At 42.6% G+C, this 19321-nt stretch overlaps 1 protein-coding gene across 7 annotated transcripts in view; it reads left to right on the top strand.

The window, feature by feature from the left end:
- The first annotated feature begins 3690 nt into the window (after window positions 1-3690).
- Window positions 3691-19321, top strand: part of LOC147324284 (DNA topoisomerase I, mitochondrial) — a 33478-nt gene continuing 17847 nt past the window's right edge. For 3 of the 7 annotated variants that reach the window (XM_086297941.1, XM_086297946.1, XM_086297945.1), the window contains exons 1-9: window positions 3748-3902; window positions 4122-4249; window positions 5384-5438; window positions 7069-7115; window positions 10074-10193; window positions 10351-10438; window positions 10536-10660; window positions 10777-10892; window positions 12759-12880. In XM_086297941.1, the coding sequence (XP_086154067.1) occupies window positions 4134-4249; window positions 5384-5438; window positions 7069-7115; window positions 10074-10193; window positions 10351-10438; window positions 10536-10660; window positions 10777-10892; window positions 12759-12880 (789 nt within the window). In that variant the 5' untranslated portion in view covers window positions 3748-3902; window positions 4122-4133. Of the gene's footprint in view, window positions 3952-4121; window positions 4250-5383; window positions 5439-7068; window positions 7116-8493; window positions 9316-9529; window positions 9552-10073; window positions 10194-10350; window positions 10439-10535; window positions 10661-10776; window positions 10893-12758; window positions 12881-19321 lie in introns of those variants that run through there. The other 4 variants (XM_086297944.1, XM_086297943.1, XM_086297942.1 and 1 more) reach the window with 4 other exon arrangements.

Consider the following 19321-nt stretch of genomic DNA (forward strand, 5'->3'; position numbering starts at 1 on the left):
TTCTTTAAGTTGCTTGAAGACGTTTCACCTCTCATCCGAGAAGCTTCTTCAGTTCTAAGGTCAAATGGTGGAGAGTCCCAGATATAAACCTAGTGGGAGTTTCCCCCCACAGAGGGACAAAAGGACCCCCTGATGATCCTCTAATCGCCTGAGCCAAGGTGTGAAACTGGGTGTGGGTCCCAATCAGCCAGAGTTTCGGGTGTGTTCATTGTGAAACCTGGCCCCACCTTATCATGCGAATTCCTGAGGTCAGATGGTCCAGGATGTGAGTGGGCGTTAAGGCGTCTGGGAAGGGATCTCAAAACTGGATTATAGATGGCAGAGAGTTGGTGTCGTAAACCCCGCCTCTGTTCAAAGATGGTCGCTCACAGTGGACATAGATGGCTTCTTTCACTCCTCTTTCAAACCATCTGTCCTCTCTGTCCAAAATGTGAACATTGGCATCCTCGAAAGAGTGACCTTTGACCTTAAGATGCAGATGGACTGCTGAGTCTTGTCCTGTGGAGGTGGCTCTTCTGTGTTGTGCCATGCGCTTGTGAAGTGGCTGTTTGGTCTCTCCAATGTAGAGGTCTGAGCATTCCTCGCTGCACTGTACAGCATACACCACATTGTTAAGTTTGTGTTTTGGCGTTTTGTCTTTCAGGTGAACCAGTTTCTGTCTGAGCGTGTTGCTGGGTCAAAAGAGTGTCCTTTATCCTTAAGATGCATTTATCCTTAAGATGCATCTTAAGGTCAAAGGTCACTCTTTCGAGGATGCCAATGTTCACATTTTGGACAGAGAGGACAGATGGTTTGAAAGAGGAGTGAAAGAAGCCATCTATGTCCACTGTGAGCGACCATCTTTGAACAGAGGCGGGGTTTACGACACCAACTCTCTGCCATCTATAATCCAGTTTTGAGATCCCTTCCCAGATGCCTTAACGCCCACTCACATCCTGGGCCATCTGACCTCAGGAATTCGCATGATAAGGTGGGGCCAGGTTTCACAATGAACACACCCGAAACTCTGGCTGATTGTGACCCACGCCCAGTTTCACACCTTGGCTCAGGTGATTAGAGGATCATCAGGGGGTCCTTTTGTCCCTCTGTGGGGGGTCACTCCCACTAGGTTTATATCTGGGACTCTCCACCATTTGACCTTAGAACTGAAGAAGCTTCTCGGATGAGAGGTGAAACGTCTTCAAGCAACTTAAAGAAGTCCAGACGCTTTTCTTTGCAAGCTCCTTAGACTAAGATGACCTGGATGACTGAGAACCTTCACAGACTTTATCCATCACACATTCCTAAGCAAATTCAATCTACAAAAATGTATTTATTTGTATTTATTTATTTTACTAATTTTTAAACATTTAAAATAGAATTAACCAGTACTCTCAATATTTGGGTTAAATTAAATGAATAAAGAGAAGGTTCATATATGTTTGAGGGGTTTGCCACATATTAATGTATAATTTCACATGAACTGTGCTGTTTTGAGGTATTTGTGTTTGTGTGGCTAATGGTTCGCCCCCATCATGTAATATTTTTATTGACATTGTGTATGTGTGTATGTGTGTGTGTGTGTATGTGTCTAACACCTGGCTGTGACTATATGTGGCTGTTACGTTTCGGTGTGTCAGTGTTTTGTTTTTGCGTGACTGTTATGTATTTCCTGCTTTACTTTGAAAGTCTGTGTTATCTTAGTGTGTTCAGTTTACGTTTTCCCTGTCTCGTCAGTTCTAATTTGCCCCAGCTGTGTTTCCCTCCTGTGGTCCATTCCCTGATTGCTCCTTCTATGTATTTAAGCCTTGTGTTTCAGTATGTCATGGTCGCGATCTCCCCCGTGTTGTAAATAGTTTGGTGTGTTTGTTGTAAATAAATAGTCTGTTGTAAATAGTTGTGAATGGGTTTGTTAATATTTTCGTTTGAGACACCTTCGTTTTGGGATTTTGGTGGAGAGCTTTAGTTTTTTTCTCGTGTGTTTTGCCTTATTTTTATTTTCCTGCGTTGCACCCCGGTTGCCTAGGCCGGGGTGTAACAGTGGCCCTGTCAAGAAAGTGCAGCGACAGCCTTCAGCTGTCTGCTTTCACCGACTTCTGTGGATACATACCATTATTGCTTTTTCCAACAGTATTTTAATGCAAATTCATGTCTTCCTGCAGTAACTGTATCCTTCATTCAAGCTGAAAACATGTTTAAAAAAAAAATAAAAAATTTCAAATCATATCCACAAAGGTTCAGGAAACACAAATGATATACTCTAGCTATTTGCTTCTGGGTTTAACACAAAGTAATACATCCTTGTGTTAGTAAAGGATGGGCTAAGAAAGCAAAGAAAATTGATTGGACAGAATAGAAAAATAGACTCACAGTTGAGATATAATGATGCTGCAACCATGTGACAAAACCAAGTGTCAAGAGGTTAAACGGCATCCAAACTGGAAGATTTAAATGTGAAGTAGCTTGATCCTTACTTACTTAAACCTTAATGAGGTGCAGCCTCATTAAGGTTTAAGTAAGCTTAATCTTCAGTGAGTGTAACTTTTTTCTTGTAGTTTATTCAGATACAGTTCATAGTAATATATGGTAGGCTTAGTGCACCATGGATGCTTTTATTTTCAATGCAAAGCACCAAGAATTTCATTATTAACATGCCACATGGCAAGTGTCACAAGGCTTTGCATATAGCATTTTAAAATATTACATATTCATCTGTTACTCATCACTTTCTAATCATCTCGATTGTTGATGCTTCGTGCCATCCTTTCCAGTGTTGTCAGATCAAATAATGTCAAAGAACCCCAATGTTCTAACTCCAGGATGGGAACATTTTTCAAAAACACTTATCAAAGACTTTTAAGTAACAAAAAAAAGATACAAAGCTACCTTAATGCAAGAAAGGGCAGGGGGCAATACCAAGTTCAAAGTTTGTACAAAGTTGCAAACACTTAAACTTGTGACTATTTTAGCTACAGCAAAAACCATAGTTACATGTTACCAGCAGGCAGAGGTGGGTAGTAACTAATTACCTTTCCTCAGTTACATTTACTTGAGTAACCTTTTGTAAAACAATTACTTTTAGGAGTAGTTTTACTTTTTACTTTTACTTGAGTAATATTATTATAAATCGCTACTCTTACTTGAGAAAAATTGCTGGCTACTCTAGTCAGTGTGAGTAACTTCACTGAATGAATGATAAACAAGTTTAAACCAAAAATGAATGAGACACAGACACAAACCTACAGTTTGTGTCAAAGCGACACTTGTTGTTTGTACATAAAGTTTGTTGATTTAATTCTATTCTATCTGCTGAGCCTGTTGTGCCATTTGGAGATCAAATCAATTAACACCATATATTGTCACTGGGAGTACTTTACCCAATTTTAATATATGTGTGTGTGTGTGTGTGTGTTTTATATTGAACAAAAATTGATTTGGAAAAGTGTTTCTTCTGCTTAGATGTATTATTTTGTAATCATGTTATTTATATGTAGCGAAGTTGGGCTAAACTTTATATTTTTGTCTGTCTGATTGTCTCATTTTTGAACATTAAATCAGATGTTATGATCAGTTACTCAGTACTCAAGCAGCCCTTTTTTACTAAATACTTCTTTACTCTTACTTGAGCCATTTTCTACTTTTACTTGAGCAAAACTATGTTGAGGTAGTGCTACTAAAGAATAAAATTTTTGGCTCCTCTACCTCTGCCAGCAGGTAAGGTAGGCTGCCCTGTAAAGAGAGTTCACAGGTGTAGCGTCACCAAACTTCGTCACCCAATCAGAAGTCAGCTGGGTGTGACGCGAAATAACCAGGCGAGATTCAGCGCTGTTTGTTGAGACCGCGTAAAATGTTTGTAGCCTACTGCACACGGAAAGCAACCCGTTATTTCCTAAAACTACAAGTGCTGAGGAAGTTTATTGATAGTACGAACTTCTACTGGCTTGTTATTAGTTTCTGAAGGGAAAATTCGCTGTAAGCTAACAAATGTATTCTTAAGTTCACCGGCGTTGCTGAAGCTTGCTAGCTAACTGATTAACTTCAAGGCCACGTTTTTACAGAACGACTAAATGTTGTAAAGCATGTTTTTTCCTGGTCTATTTGTTGCAAGTATGCTATTTAATGTTCTCTGTACTCTGCCAAAGAACGTGTGAAAGATGGGGCGGGAGAAGGACGCTAAAGAAGACGAGAAGGCCAAGCACAAAGCGACGAAACTGAAAAGACTGAGTGACAGTGAACGCGCAGGAGCTGGGGGAGATAACATCAAGAAGAGGTGAGTGTTGCGCGTGTCTGCTGGAAAGCTATATATACACACATGTATATGACAGGCACAGTTTAGCGAACACTTTATCATTATTCCATCATGAGAGACTGAGGGGCCATTATCAAATCAGCTCCCCGAGCCACCGTGTCCTGATTGCAGCTCCCTGATGATATATGCATGTGACCTGACTGAAGCACGTCCAACATCTGTTCAGCGTCGACACAGGGACCAGATCAAAGCTGTTTTTCGCAGGGAGCTTTGCCTTTCATGTTGTAGAATGTGGAGACAAATTAATTTGGATTAAAAAATGTTAATGAATAAGTTGAGCCATATGGCAGTATGGGTGCCGCTAAATGGGGGGAAACAGTGTTACTGGAAGACTGCTGTACTGGCTGAGCTGTCACGCAGGCTGATGGCATTGAGTGCATGCATTAATTTCACTGTGTACAGTGGGTACTCCATCTTCATATGAATAAATTAATTTACTTTGATATCTGATGCGTTTATTAGCATGCATATGTGAGCAGACAAATGAATGTGGAGTGATCTGTCATTGGCTTGTGTAATTGATGAGAGCAGAGAGATGAATAGACACCTGAAAGCGGCACTGGCAGCAGAGCAGACGGCTTTCTGTGACAGCTAGCCTCATGTTATTTCATGGCACACTGACTGAATTACTGATAAAGGATCAACTTATCCTTCTCAGGTACAAGACTCGGGGAACTAATTTTCCTGAGCAAGTGGCTCCTGCTTTAACTGGCGAACTGCCTCATTCAGATGCTGAGGATTTGTAATTTAAAAAAGAGAGGAGTAATTACAGCTCAGTTTCATTTGGCATCCTGCTCTGAAGGTTGGAAAGGTCACAACTCAAAAAAAAGCAGGCTCAGGGCTGTGGGAGGCTCCTCTGGGACACTGCTTGTCTGATTGGTGGCATTTTGTAGTGTTGTCTGTCTAGAATAATCGTATCTCGGCGTGGACACGAGTCTAACATCATCCTAATATGCCCTCAAGCCTTCACTTGATAACAGCATAGCTCTAACTGTCTGTTAATGCAGTGCTTCTCTGACTTGTCTTGTTTCAAAGACGGCATCATTAACAGCATTTTTCTTTTCCTTTCGTCTGTCATGGCATCCCGATGAACAGCCCAAATCCAACTAAAGCCACGGAGAACATGGATAAAAGAAAATCTCATAAAAAGGTAATTTTTAAAAAGCGGCCTATCAGCCACTGAAATGTGACCCAGTGGGGAGGGATCATTCGTGTCCGCCTATAACTCATGCATATTCCACATGAACATGAACAAATCCCACTCCATTGTCTAACTCAGTGGTTCCCAAACTTTTTTTGCTGAGCCCCCCTTTGTTTTACAAGAAAAATATTGAATCAAGAATGTGGGATACTGTCCGTGATTTGAACAGCCCAGCGCTGCTCCCGACGAAGGGAAAAGCAATTCTGCAGGGGAGACCTACCTCGGCACTTGTGCAGGTGAAGCCAAAGGGAAGATTTGCTTCACCATATTTTCTAGTCTTTGGCTTAGAATGAAGTTGGTTTGGAAACATATTCAGCGATGCTTCATCTCCTGCTTTGCGTTTGTGTGGGCGCCCCGTGCTAGCAGTGTCCAAGCGTTTAGTTTTTTTTCTCCTTGGCATACGGGGGTGGGCCCCACACTTTGGGAAGGTCTGGTCTAACTGTTTGCATATTAATAATAGTACTTTGTATTACAGTGTGTAACATAACCCGATGCTATCCGGTCGTTAAGTGATGACACAACGAATCCTATTTCCGGGCCTAAAGTAGTCTGCGTTTAATATGGCTTTTGTGTTGTTAACATGTTTAATGTTTTGTATTTTCTTCTATTTAATCTCAAAAAGCTCCTAAAACAGTCAGTGATCACTGTTGACCTCCCTCGGCTTTTATTACCACTAATCATTTATTTAAGCTCAGTTTTTAAAACCTTAGGATGTAACTACAGCCCAGCCCATGCAGCAGTATATGAATGACTAACCTCGTATTGTGGATGGATTATCTCAGTTGTTCTCCTGGCTGAAGTTTGGTCCTTTTACAGCATCCTACCATGCGATTACATTTGTTCCTGACCACCGAGAACACTCACGTTAACTTTTATCCAGTGGAAAAAAGTTAGCTTGTTTATATTATGCTAACATAGCTGTGTCGCTAGCGGTCACGTAGCACATCATTATATACCAGCTAGCCAAGCTTCAGTAACCCTACAAACGTCACTGCTGTTTAGTTTTCTGTCTTCATTTATGCTGGAAGTGATAACAGAGCTGTACATTTTAATTTGTTTCCAAAACCCCGCAGTCAGGACATGCTATGTTGTATTTAGATAGAAGCTAGCGAGCTAACTCCCTGCTAACTTCTAACTCCGTTAAATGTCATAAATTCCGTTTTCATGGATGCCTGGATGTTAAACTCAATTGTTACACCTGGTAGAGCAGAACGCTGATCATTTTATTAAAGATGAAAGACTTTAGACAGTTTTTCAACTCTCAGTAATGCCATAGTGATCGTTTGATATATGGACCTGCAGCGGAGTTTAGACCCAGACACGGCTAGTGACGTCAGACTGAACGACCGGATAGATTTAAGGACTGTAGATATTGTTTCATTGTAAGGAATCTTGATTATTCTCGGAAAAAGTTGCTATTTAAGAAAAGCCCAAGCTTGTAACCTTGAGGTGCAGCACTGTTACAGAGATGTGAAAGAAATGAGTCGCACTTTTTTTTTTTTTTAACACTTCTGGTGCTTTGCGTAAGATCAAGGTCCAGCTGTCTGTCCTTGAGCTTTAATCTATGTTATTCCCTTAGGTCAAGACACCAAAGATGGAGAATGTTGAATCATCCAGCAGCATCAGGTAGGGTAAAAGTCCTGCTACCAGCACTGGATTACTGTTGAAATGCTGAGATAATAATCTCACTAAGCTTTGGTGTAACTGTGCCAGAGTTTTCCTTTTTTTTTCTTCTCCCTCCCGAGGTGATGAAAAATTAATTCTTGTGTTTTGATGTTCAGGGTCCCTGGACAGAAGCATTCCCATTTTCTACAGTGTGTTATGTTGTCTTTCAGAAAATTAATTTTACTGTGCACTGACGACAAATATCTTTGGCTTGTCTGCAGTGAAATAAATGAGACTGCATAGTTTGAGTAGTTGGATGCTCAGCGGGGTGTTGCCAGGATGGCAGGCTGTGGCCGAAGGCCCGCTGCGTCAAATCTGTTTCACAGCAGTGTTTCCATAGAGTTGTTAATGGATTATTTCCCAGATGTGGATTTAGCCCAACCCAATGTTCTGAGTGACATTTCAAAGGAGATGTCATATGGAAAAACGTTTTGTGAAATTCTGGCTTTTAATGTTTCCCTTTAGGGTTTTTTTTTCTCCCCCCACAAAGGCTCAGGTGGTAACTGTGCTAGTTGAGTGGGTTTCGTGCAGAGAGCAAAGTTAAGGCCTTGCAGCAGAGTTAGTGAAGAAACATGAGGCTATTAGAACCACAGACCGTAAATGTCAGTGCACACAGAGACCCAACCTCCTTTTTATAGCTTTTTATGGATTTTGCTCAGTAGTGCAGTATACCACAAAAATATAACCGTTTCTACTAGCGCGACGTTTTTTTCCTTTCATTGAGCAGTTGAACTGAACATCTTGACCTCGGTACTCTTACGTTTGCAAAGTTTGACTGAAAAGAGAACAGAACGACAGATAAAGCGTTTTCCTTTCATCGTCTTTTTCCAAAGTGAGCATATTACACGTTACATTAAAAATCCCTCACTTCCTCCATAAAGCCTTACACAGAGTGAACCTTCACTAACTAATCTATTCAGCTCGGCTGCATTTGGCTCAAATCCTTCTCTTCCTTCTCATGACTTCATGTTAAGCGATGTTTCGGCTGTGAGCAGGTGGGAAAAAATCTTTGGGAATGATGTCTTGTTTTTATTTTTGTGATTTTAATATTGTTAAAATGTAGGAAAAGCTCATACATCATCTCTGCTTCAATGCCTGGCTTCCTTCTGACTCATAATAGCCAATCATTAAATTCACTAATTTTTAGTGCAACAATGAAAATGACTGTAGTGTCTGATTAAAGACGTGATGGACCATAAAGGACAGTAATGACATATAAAGGTGTCTTATTGTCTACAGCGTGTACAACAACTGAAACGTCCATCCATTCGCTTCCGCTTATCCTTTTCAGGGTCGCAGGGGGCGCTGGAGCCTATCCCAGCTGTCATAGGGCAAGAGGCGGGGTACACCCTGGACAGGTCGCCAGTCTGTCGCAGGGCCAACACACAGGGACAGACAACCATTCACACTCACATTCATTCGAACATTCACACCTAGTGACAATTTGGATTATCCAATTAACCTATCCCCACAAGCTGCATGTCTTTGGACGGTGGGAGGAAGCCGGAGTACCCGGAGGGAACCCACGCAAACACGGGGAGAACATGCAAACTCCACACAGAAAGACCCCGGCCTGGTGTTGGAATTGAACTCAGGACCTTCTTGCTGTGCGGCAACAGTGCTAACCACCGTGCCACCATGCTGCCCACACAACTGAAACGTTACTGTAGAAATTAGCTTTGCAAATATGCCTAAAGTGTTCCAGTGATGTAGCTTCTGATTTGTCAAAGTAGCTACAATAACACAACTTATCATAGTAAGACTCACTAATACTAATGATGATAATTACTGGTTGTGTTCTGTTTCAGTGTTTCTGAAACTCACAAGTGTGATAGGTTGTCAGGCACAGAGTCCACTTTTCTGTCACATGTTGTGAGCTGTGTGGATTCTCTCCAAGTACTCGGCATTCCCACAGTCCAAAGACGTTAGCTTGGGTTAATTGATTCTATATTTGTTTTATTCTGTGGGGTATACTGGTACTTTATTCTAATTGTATTGTAAAACAGATATCTTTGTTTTTCTGCCTGAGTTCATACAGTATTGGGTGCAGTGACCGGATGGAGTCATAGACCTGAGAACCCCAGGAAAGGCTCATTACCTTCAATCTGAAAGCATCAGGGTCCTGCTGTAGCAGAAAGAACATTATCCTGATAAATGCACAGTGAATAGTTGCTACTATAGTGCCTTGTAATTTGGATCAGTAAGCCAATTTGGCAATTATGTGCTACGCTGCTTTACATTTTCCACATTTTGTTCATTTCCAGAATGTTGTGGGAGGAAAAGGAGAAAACTAATTTTTATTAGCAGCAGTGACTGTAATTTGTTGATTTCTTAATTTGGGCCATTTCTCTACCCATCAAATCTTCACTCTGCAGGGAAATCCAGGCTTGCACTTGTGTAATTACTCCTTTTTTTTCTCTCCTTTTTAAAATCTCTAAACGCTGTCATTATGTCATTATCATTACTGTCGATAATTTTACTCAATTACCACAATTATGCTTGATTTCTTATGGTCAGTGAGTCATCACGGTGTGCTTAAAGATTTTCTTTCTACGCCAAACAGGAGGGCAGCAGTGAAAAATAAGGCATCAAGCTTTTATTCTGCATGTTAACTTTATTAAGTTGATACAAAACCATCTACTCAAGTGAGATTAAAAATGAATAAAATATAGAACACTTGATAAGAATTCAGAAATGTGTTAGTCTAAGTCTTAAAAAACTAAAATAAGGTCCGACTTGGGTCCAAAAAAATTAAAATTAAAAATTGTGAATTAAATTTTGAAGGCTTGCTGTTAAGACTAGAGCTGCACTTTGGAATGAGTATTTTAATAATTATGCTAATATGTCAGCAGAAATGTGTAACTCTGATGCTACAGAGTGGATACATTTGTAGCTAAAACTGTTCATTTTGTCATTCAGTGAATCTGTGAAACAGGAACTACAGGATGATGCTTTTACAGCAAAGAAGAAAGGAGTGAAAAGGAAAAGAATTAAAGATGACCCCAAAGAAGGCACCAGTGATTCTGCCAATTCACCCGCGTAAGTCTGACCAGGTCTAGAAAAAATCCTTGTGTGTCCTTCTTCATGTAGGATCACTTTTACTGAAAGCTGCTGCAGAAAAATGTACCTTTCATGAGTAATTCACTTAGTTTTGTATGCAAGCCATTAGTTTCTTTCATTCCCATGTTGCATGCAGCCTGAAGAAGAAGAAAAAGCAACGTCATCTCGAAGAAGAAGGTGATGGAGTGGCTCAGACAAAGACGTCAAAGAAGAGAACACAAAAGGTAAACTTCTGTCTCCATCGGGGTAATCTTGCACCTACAACAAGTTCAGCACGAGAAACATGGTTCATGGTGAGTTTTTTTTCTCTCTTCTGCACAGATGGTAAAGAAGGAGGAAGAAGAGCAGGCTGTGTCAAAAAAAAGTAAGAAGACAAAGGAGATTGAAGAAGCAAGACAGCTGAAGATCAAAAAGAAGGAGGAGGAGGAGCAGAATCGCTGGAGATGGTTGTGGAGTGCTCTTTTCATCTGGACACTCTTCCCATCCACACATACAAACACAAAGTGCAATTTTAACTTTCACTGATGCGTCTGTACTTTTTTATCATCTTGGTTTTTGTCAGGTGGGAGGAAGAGAAGTATGAAGATGGGGTGAAATGGAAGTTCTTGGAACACAAAGGACCCTACTTTCCCCCTGAGTACCAGCCTTTACCTGACAATGTTCACTTCTACTATAATGGTCAGTTGAGTGTGTGATTGAAACAAGGGTGACGGGTACAGGAGCTCTACTTTTGTGTCTTACAGATACTGTTGAGACAGTGTTAAATGATTTTACAAGTTAGATGCACTTCAGTGTAGGCTTCTCTGCTTCTATACAGCGCAGTCAGACATTACCGACATCATTTACTGATACGTCTGCCTCACTCTAAAAGCCAGAATCAGCTCATGTACGAAAAGCATTGTGTGGGTCTCATTTATGGAGAGCGTTACAGTTGTCCTAGAAAAATTATGAATAAATAATTATACAAGAATTTCATTTTATGCCAATAATTTACGTCATGATTGTCTGTATTCCTAATCTAGGATTACCAGTTATGTATCAAATCAATAAAATGTAAGAGTGAGTTCAATCTTAGACAGAAAAAAGGTTCAGTGTCGATTCAAGAGGCTGTGATGGATAGTCTGTTAATGTTTCTTCAGAAGCTTTTAAAAAGGTTTATTAAACTTTCTTTAAGAAAGATTTTAGACTGATTATCAAACCTTCATGAGTGTCCTTCCAGAGCCAAGGCCAAAGCTCCATCCTCTTTAGTTTAAGTGCTGCTCTGGTCACGGCTTAGTTTTGTAGAAGAGCAGTCCTTTCCAAGAAACATCATCAGTTGCTGTTGGAAAAAAAAATAATGAAATGTTACATTGCAGTTCTGAAAGGTATTCATGCAGTCCTGTGAAATTTTCTTTATGCAATACAGATATTTAAACCCCTCACATTCACACACCCAGACTTCAGGCCTGCATCAAGATCACGTGTAGAAATGAACACGGCTCTCACACTGATACAAAAAAGGAATCCCTCCCTGCTCATGAATAACCTCCACTGCCTGTGATATCCATGTATGGCTTCCAGATATTCACAAAGTGCCGTTGTTTGCCCATGGCAATGTATGAATCTGTGATTTCCTTCTTCCAGAGTCCCATGGAGGCTGCATCCATACTTGTCCAGCATAGTGCAGTGGCTCCTCAGGCTCGAAGCAGTCCATAGTCCAGTGATTTAGTCTGCTTTATCAGTACACAGTTTAGCCTTTAAGGGGATTTTAACCTTAAATACTTCAGACAAACACTTAGTGACATCTTTCCAGAATTCCTGAATTTTAGGACATTCCCATAGACAATGGAGAAGAGTTCCTTTTTCTGTATTTCGTACAAATGTCCAGAATGTCATTGGACATATGATGGAGCCTGACGGGTGTTATATAGGTTCTTATGAGCCATTTATATTGCAAAAGTTTAAAGTGTGTGTTTGTTTGTTCAGGTTACTTTATAAAGTCGCTTCAGCTCATTGGGCATAAAGGTGCAGCCACACAGTTTCGCTCGGGATGAGGTCTGAGCTTGGACTGTAATTTTAAGACAATCTTGTGAACGCTAGCGTACACACATCCTGACTTTGTTTGCTCACACAGAAGACATAGCCGCACGCTATTGGGCCTTTAGGATTCAAGACGTGTTTGAAGCTGGATACTGATTGATGGCTGTAATTGTTTTTGCTTTGTTTAGCAGTCCAGCTGCAAACGGGGTCCTACGGGGACTTGGTTTGTTCTGTTAATTCCTGCACGTGCATGTTTTTAAAGGTTGGTCCTAGCAGTGGACTTGAATGTAGATCACTGTCCTTGCCTCTAATCCTACCTCCCTCTATCCACGGGCTAGTCTGACAGCCTGGAGGAGCTAAGGTGGGGGTGGTACTGGGTGGTGGATCTTCAGAGGACCCCGAGCTCCCAAAGGCTTGTGTTCTTGACTAGTACGGCTCGATAAACGTATAGTTCTGACAATAAGGCTTGGTTGGTTTAATGCTGTTAAAAATGATCTCAGTGTAAGTGATGCTGCTTGTGTGCAGGTAAAAAGGTAAAGCTGAGCCTGGCGGCAGAAGAGGTGGCGGTGTTCTTTGCCCAGATGCTGGATCATGAGTACACCACCAAGAAGGTGTTCCGCGAGAATTTCTTTAAAGATTGGAGAAAGGTAAAGCCAAATGCATCATGGAAGTTGGAGTAAGTTACCTTTAGGTGTGATTATGAGTTTAAAATGTGCTGCAGTAGACTGGTGGCTCCAAAGCCAGCTGGGGTTGGTGTCACCACATCTGCAAACTTTGTCTTCATGTAACAGTTTTGCAAAAGTTGCGTATGTTCAAGCCTTTTGTTAGTGTGAGTGCATCATAAATAGATTGTATGTGTGTAAATACAGGACGAGTGTGACTGGTACATGCTCGCTGGTGTCTGTCAGGGTGTCCTCTGCATGGAAAAAACACCGTGCCAAGCCCCTAGGCATATCATGCAGAATTAATTTTGCGCTGCTTAGTGCTCAATGCACTTGAAAATACAATTTATGTGAAGGCATTGATATGCTAATCCAGACAACTAGCTCTCCTGCATATGAACAAATCCAATTAAACTGTTTTATTATAGCCGGAAAAAACTCTCCTCGGTCCACTGCCCTCAGTGCCCGCCCACTGTCGGGTGTCATTCATGCTTAGACACGCAGGCTGACTGCCTGTCCACGCTGTCAGTGTTCCTGGAGGTGTGTGTGGGGTTGTGTGTAGGTCTCTATTTGCATCTCATCTTCTATGACGGTAGATAACAAAACTGGGCTGTATCAGTTTGATGGATGAGAGTCATTTCCTTTATTCCTAAAGTTTGTGCCCATGATGGAGTGTGTGTGTGTGTGTGTGTGTGTGTGTGTGTGTGTGTGTGAAACATTTAACCATTTTGTGTGCATTTCAAATTACGGTCAGTATTTTTGTGTGATTATTACTGCACTGTTTATAAAAAGCACCTCTGTGGCAGTAAGTGACAACTTATTAATACACTTGATCATTAATTATTATTAGCAATATGTCATGAAATACAGATTCTTTCCCTACAGCTAGACAGCACATTGAAAGCCACTGATGATATTTCAGCATCACAACAGCTTAGAGCTGCAGCTGAAACAGAGTTGCTTTGCCCTGTTGGTCACCTCTGATATGACCTCTGGTGACCCCTTGTGAAACAACTTTTGGCAATTAAAGTTGAAACTCAGCTGCTCCGCCTGGCCTGTCAGGATTCTTTATTTAGCCTGCTTAGCAGTGACCTTACAGTGTTCACACTCATAGCTACTGTAGTTCTGGGAGTGATGTGTTGTTAAAAGTGCTAAATACTGGAAAGCTGTAACATTTTCTTATGTTTCTGTGATGCAAAACTGCAGCTTTGACTGTCCCCACTTTTTAAATGGCTTGTTAGGAGAAAGTACTGTAGCCTTTTATGACAGCACCAGTTGTTTTTTTTTCGACTCTGCTTCACCTCCGTAAAAATGAGTAATTAAAGGAAAGGTCGGTGATCTGTTTGAATCCTCCTCATCTAGTTTTTCTTTTGTTTGTTTTTAATGATGCATTATTGCGTTAATTTGTTATATGAATAGACAAATGTTATGCACTCTGTTTTCATAGCTGGTCAGTAGGGCTGCCACGATTAGTCGACTAGTCACGATTACGTCGACTATCAAAATCATCGACGACTGATTTAATAGTCGACGCATCGTTTGAAGCTTTGTAAGATCACAAAAGACGCAGGAATAAGTAGCAGGATTTAAGAGTGTAATAACGGACTGAAACAGAAGATGGCAGCACTGCATGTACAAGGAACCAGCTGCCGTTAAACTCAGAAGAAGAAGCTGTGTCCCAGAATTCATAGCGCGGCCCAGCTCAGTTTCCAACAATGGCGGCAGCTAGTTAGTTTTAATATTACTCTTATTACGCGAGCCGGCGTACTCGTGCGTTTGAGGAAACGCGGACTGAGAACGGCCCTTCCTGGGATCTTCCTTTCTAATGTACGCTCACTCTGGAATAAGATAGACGAACTGGCCCTGATGAGAAGCATGAACAGAGACTTTGCCTCCTCCTGTGTCTTATGTTTTACGGAGTCGTGGCTCAGTGAGGACATCCCGGACTGCGCGCTCAAGCTGGAGGGCTTTCATCTGCTGCGCGCGGACCGGCAGGCCGCTCTCTCCGGTAAAACCAAAGGTGGAGGTGTCTGCTTCTACATCAATAGTGGCTGGTGCACAGATGTAACAGTGATTGCTCAGCACTGCTCTCCCTCTCTGCTCTCTGGAATATCTTTTCATTCACTGCAAACCGTTTTATTCTCCGCGGGAGTTTGCTTCATTCATCCTGGCCGCTGTTTACATCCCGCCAGACGCGGATGCGCAAGCAGCTCAGTGCGCACTCGCAGAGCAGATTCTCCACACGGAGCGGACATACCCGGACTCTCTCATCATTGCTCTTGGGGACTTTAACAAAGCCAATCTGAGCCATGAGCTTCCGAAATACAAGCAGTATATTAAATGCCCGACCAGAGAGGAGAGGACATTGGACCACTGCTACAGCACGATCAGCGGGGCCTATCGCGCGGTGCCGCGCGCTTCACTCGGACTTTCTGATCACGTCATGATCCACCTAATCCCTGCGTACAGACAGAGGCTGAAGCTCTCCAAACCTGTCGTGAGGACCAAAAAACTGTGGAGCAACGAGGATGTGGAGGAGCTTCGCACGTGTTTGGAGACCACAGACTGGGACACATTGAAGGCTGCTTCTAACAGCTTGGACGAGTTTACGGACACTGTCACCTCCTATATCCACTTCTGTGAGGACAGCATTGTGCCATCACGCACCAGGGTGAGTTATAACAATGACAAACCCTGGTTTACTCCTAAACTCAAAAAGCTGTGGCTGGAAAAGGGAAAGGCGTTCAGAAGCGGAGACAGGGACTGCTACAGAGAGGCCAAGTACAGGTTCACTAAGGAAGTGGACATTGCCAAACATCAGCACTCTGAGAAGATGCAGCAGCAGATCTCAGAGAATGACTCGGCCTCTGTGTGGAAAGGTTTTAGGAATATCGCCAACTACAAGCCTAAAACCCCCCACTCCACTGATGACTTGCTCTTAGCCAACACCCTCAACGACTTCTACTGCCGTTTTGACGAGCCATCAGGCAGCCTTCACACCTCCAACGACCCCAACAATAGAGGCACTTTGGACACTCATTCCCCCACCTCTCCCCCCTCCATAGAGCCATCACCACCTTCAAACTGTTCACCTGCAACACCCGCCCCCTCACCCCACACAAAAGAGGATTTCACACCACCTCCTCCGACCACAACTCTTCATATTCATGAAGCAGATGTGAGGAAGCAGTTTAAGAGTCTGAATGCTCGGAAAGCTCCCGGCCCAGACGGTGTGTCTCCTGCCACCCTCAGACACTGTGCAAACGAGCTGGCCCCAGTGTTTTCTGGCATCTTCAACTCCTCACTGCAGGCATGTCATGTGCCTGCCTGCTTCAAGTCCTCCACCATAATCCCTGTCCCCAAGAAACCTAGGATCACTGGACTAAATGACTACAGACCCGTGGCTCTGACATCTGTGGTCATGAAGTCTTTTGAGCGCCTAGTTCTCTCCCATCTCAAGACCCTCACGGCCCCCCTCCTGGACCCCCTGCAGTTTGCATATAGAGCCAACAGGTCTGTAGACGACGCCATCAACATGGCCCTACACTTCATCCTGCAGCATCTGGACTCCCCAGGAACCTACGCCAGGATCCTGTTTGTGGACTTCAGCTCTGCCTTCAACACCATCCTTCCAGACCATCTCCGAGGCAAGCTTTCCCAGATGAATGTGCCTGATCCCATCTGCCGGTGGATCACTGACTTCCTGACGGACAGGAAGCAGCACGTGAGGCTGGGGAAGAATGTCTCGGACTCCCGGACCATCAGCACCGGCTCCCCTCAGGGCTGTGTTCTTTCTCCTCTGCTCTTCTCCCTGTACACCAACTGCTGCACCTCCACCCACCAGTCTGTCAAGCTAATCAAGTTTGCAGATGACACCACCGTCATTGGGCTCATCTCTGACGGGGATGAGTCTGCCTACAGGAGGGAGGTTGAACGTCTGGTGTCCTGGTGCAGCCACAACAACCTGGTGCTGAATGCCCAGAAGACAGTGGAGATTATTGTGGACTTCAGGAAGCACACAGCCCCACTCCCCCCCATCATCCTGACTGACACCCCCATCACCTCTGTGGACTCATTCCGCTTCCTGGGTACCACCATCACCCAGGACCTGAAGTGGGAGCCCACCATCACCTCCGTCATCAAGAAAGCCCAGCAGAGGATGTACTTCCTGAGGCAGCTGAAGAAATTCAACCTGCCAACACGGACGATGATGCAATTCTACACTGCAATCATCGAGTCCATCCTCACCTCCTCCATCACCGTGTGGTACGCTGGAGCCACTATCAGGGACAAACAGAGACTGCAGCGTGTTGTGCGCTCTGCCGAGAAGGTGATTGGCTGCAGACTCCCATCTCTGCAGGACCTGTACACCTCCAGGACACTGCGGCGTGCAGCCCGGATCTCAGCTGACCCTTCTCACCCTGGACACAGTCTGTTTGACCTGCTCCCCTCAGGCAGGAGGCTCCGGTCCATTCGCACCAGAACCTCTCGCCACAAGAACAGTTTCTTCCCCTCTGCTGTTGGACACATGAACAATAACCACATGACTGTCCCCGCCACTCACACATGACCCTACGCTGTGTCACTGCATCATTTCATGTCTGGCACTGATCACCACCTGCACTCATGTATATATCTTTCTACGTAGCACTCATAATTCTTATTCTCATGTATATATCTCATGTATATCTCATGCACATATCTTTCTTTCTACATAGCACTTTAATTCTTATTGTCTGCACTGAAGCACCGCAGCAATTTCCTAATGTTGTAAACCTCAACATCTGGCAATAAACCCATTCTGATTCTGATTCTGATTATTCTTTCTGGGTCACAAAATAAACGTTTAACATATTTTCAGGTAAGAATGTAGCTGTGTAAACCTCAAATATCTGCTCAGTTTATCAAGACACCACATATTTTCAAAAGCGCTCCGATGTTTTTGGAGATGTCTGTTACCCACTAGCTCGATAGCTAGCCGGGGGCTAGGCTCACTAGCGCCGTGAGAACACCGGACTCCCGGCAAATCGTTTTCAAACCCACCGCCGTCTTTTGCTACTCAGGTTAAACATGACATATGAGTCACTTAGATCACTTAAAAATGTTATTGTTTGGCTTTTTTTAGTATTTTATTTGTTCCTGAGTAAATCGGTTTGGCTGAGATTAAAGTTATAGTTTTTACACAGCTGAATAAACGTCAAGCAGACAGCTGATCATCAGAAGTGTGAGATGCTGGACTATATACTATCATGTCTTTATTTTTAGTTAGCACATACCGTAAACACTTAAAGCTGTAAGCTAATGATAGTTATATAAGAGCAGATGCTGCTGGTGCAATAAGCTGTACGTTTTACGTCCAATGGATGCTGATCTGATTAGTCGACTAATCACAAAAATAATCGGTGAATGGTCGACTCAAAATAATCGTTTGTGGCAGCCCTACTGGTCAGTGAATATAACAAAGCAATGCTCTGTACAGAACTCTTAAGAGCTTCTTCTGCTGACTTTATCACAACACCGTCTTTGACCCCTTCCTCATTTCTTATTTTTTTTTTGCATATTTGTCACACTGACATGTTTCTGTTTTTATTAAAGCTACATTCTAAATATAAAATTTAGCTTTTAAATGAGTTCATCTATTCAGGTGATGAAAAAACTATCCCAACCTGCCTGGCCTAATGTGATTAAGTTACGGCCCCTTAAACCTAATAACACAGTTAGTGATGATTTCATTTATTAAAGGCAGAAAAGCCCAAACCTAATCTGAAACTGCTTGTGGCACCGTTGGCAGCGAGAACTGCAATCAATGGTCTAACTGTCAGTCTTGGTGTGGAGGAATTTTGGCTCTTTTTTGCAGAATTGTTTTAATTCAGCCACAGTGGAAGGTGTTTGAGCACGAGTGCCAAGAGAATCCTAACCGGCCTAACGTCCGGACTTTGGCTAGGACACTTCAAAACATTCAGTATTTTATTTTTGAGCCGTTTTGCTGTTATGTTTCCAATCATCGTCCTGCTGACTGTGTCTTTGGTTTTGGGCATGATGTGTTGCTATGTATTTTTAAACACGTCTGGCAGTAATCTGCAGTGGGTGTGGTCAGTGAGACTGAACTCAGCTTTCCAAAATTGTGGTTAATCAGATTTAACAGGTGGGTGTTCGTCTTCACAAGAAACGGGTAGGTGTGGATAGTTTTTTTTTCTCCTTTCATCAGCTAAATAATATAAAAAGTGCAGTTTTTAATTGCTCAGATTATCTTTCTCTGATATTTGTTTGATCTGAAATGTGTGAGAAACTAAATGGATAAATGGAGGTTGTTATAATTTTTACAGCAGTGTAATTGCTGTTTGCATCACTAGAGGCGAAGACACACGATCAGTTTCTGCAGTTATTCTATCATCACTTTAATTGGAACCATTTACATCATGTTAA

This window comes from Aulonocara sp. 'chitande type north' Nkhata Bay, linkage group LG7 (genome assembly GCF_057382095.1).
Source record: "Aulonocara sp. 'chitande type north' Nkhata Bay isolate Kocher_YH1m ecotype deep benthic linkage group LG7, A_spYH_male_GT1.1, whole genome shotgun sequence".
Lineage (NCBI taxonomy): Eukaryota > Metazoa > Chordata > Actinopteri > Cichliformes > Cichlidae > Aulonocara > Aulonocara sp. 'chitande type north' Nkhata Bay.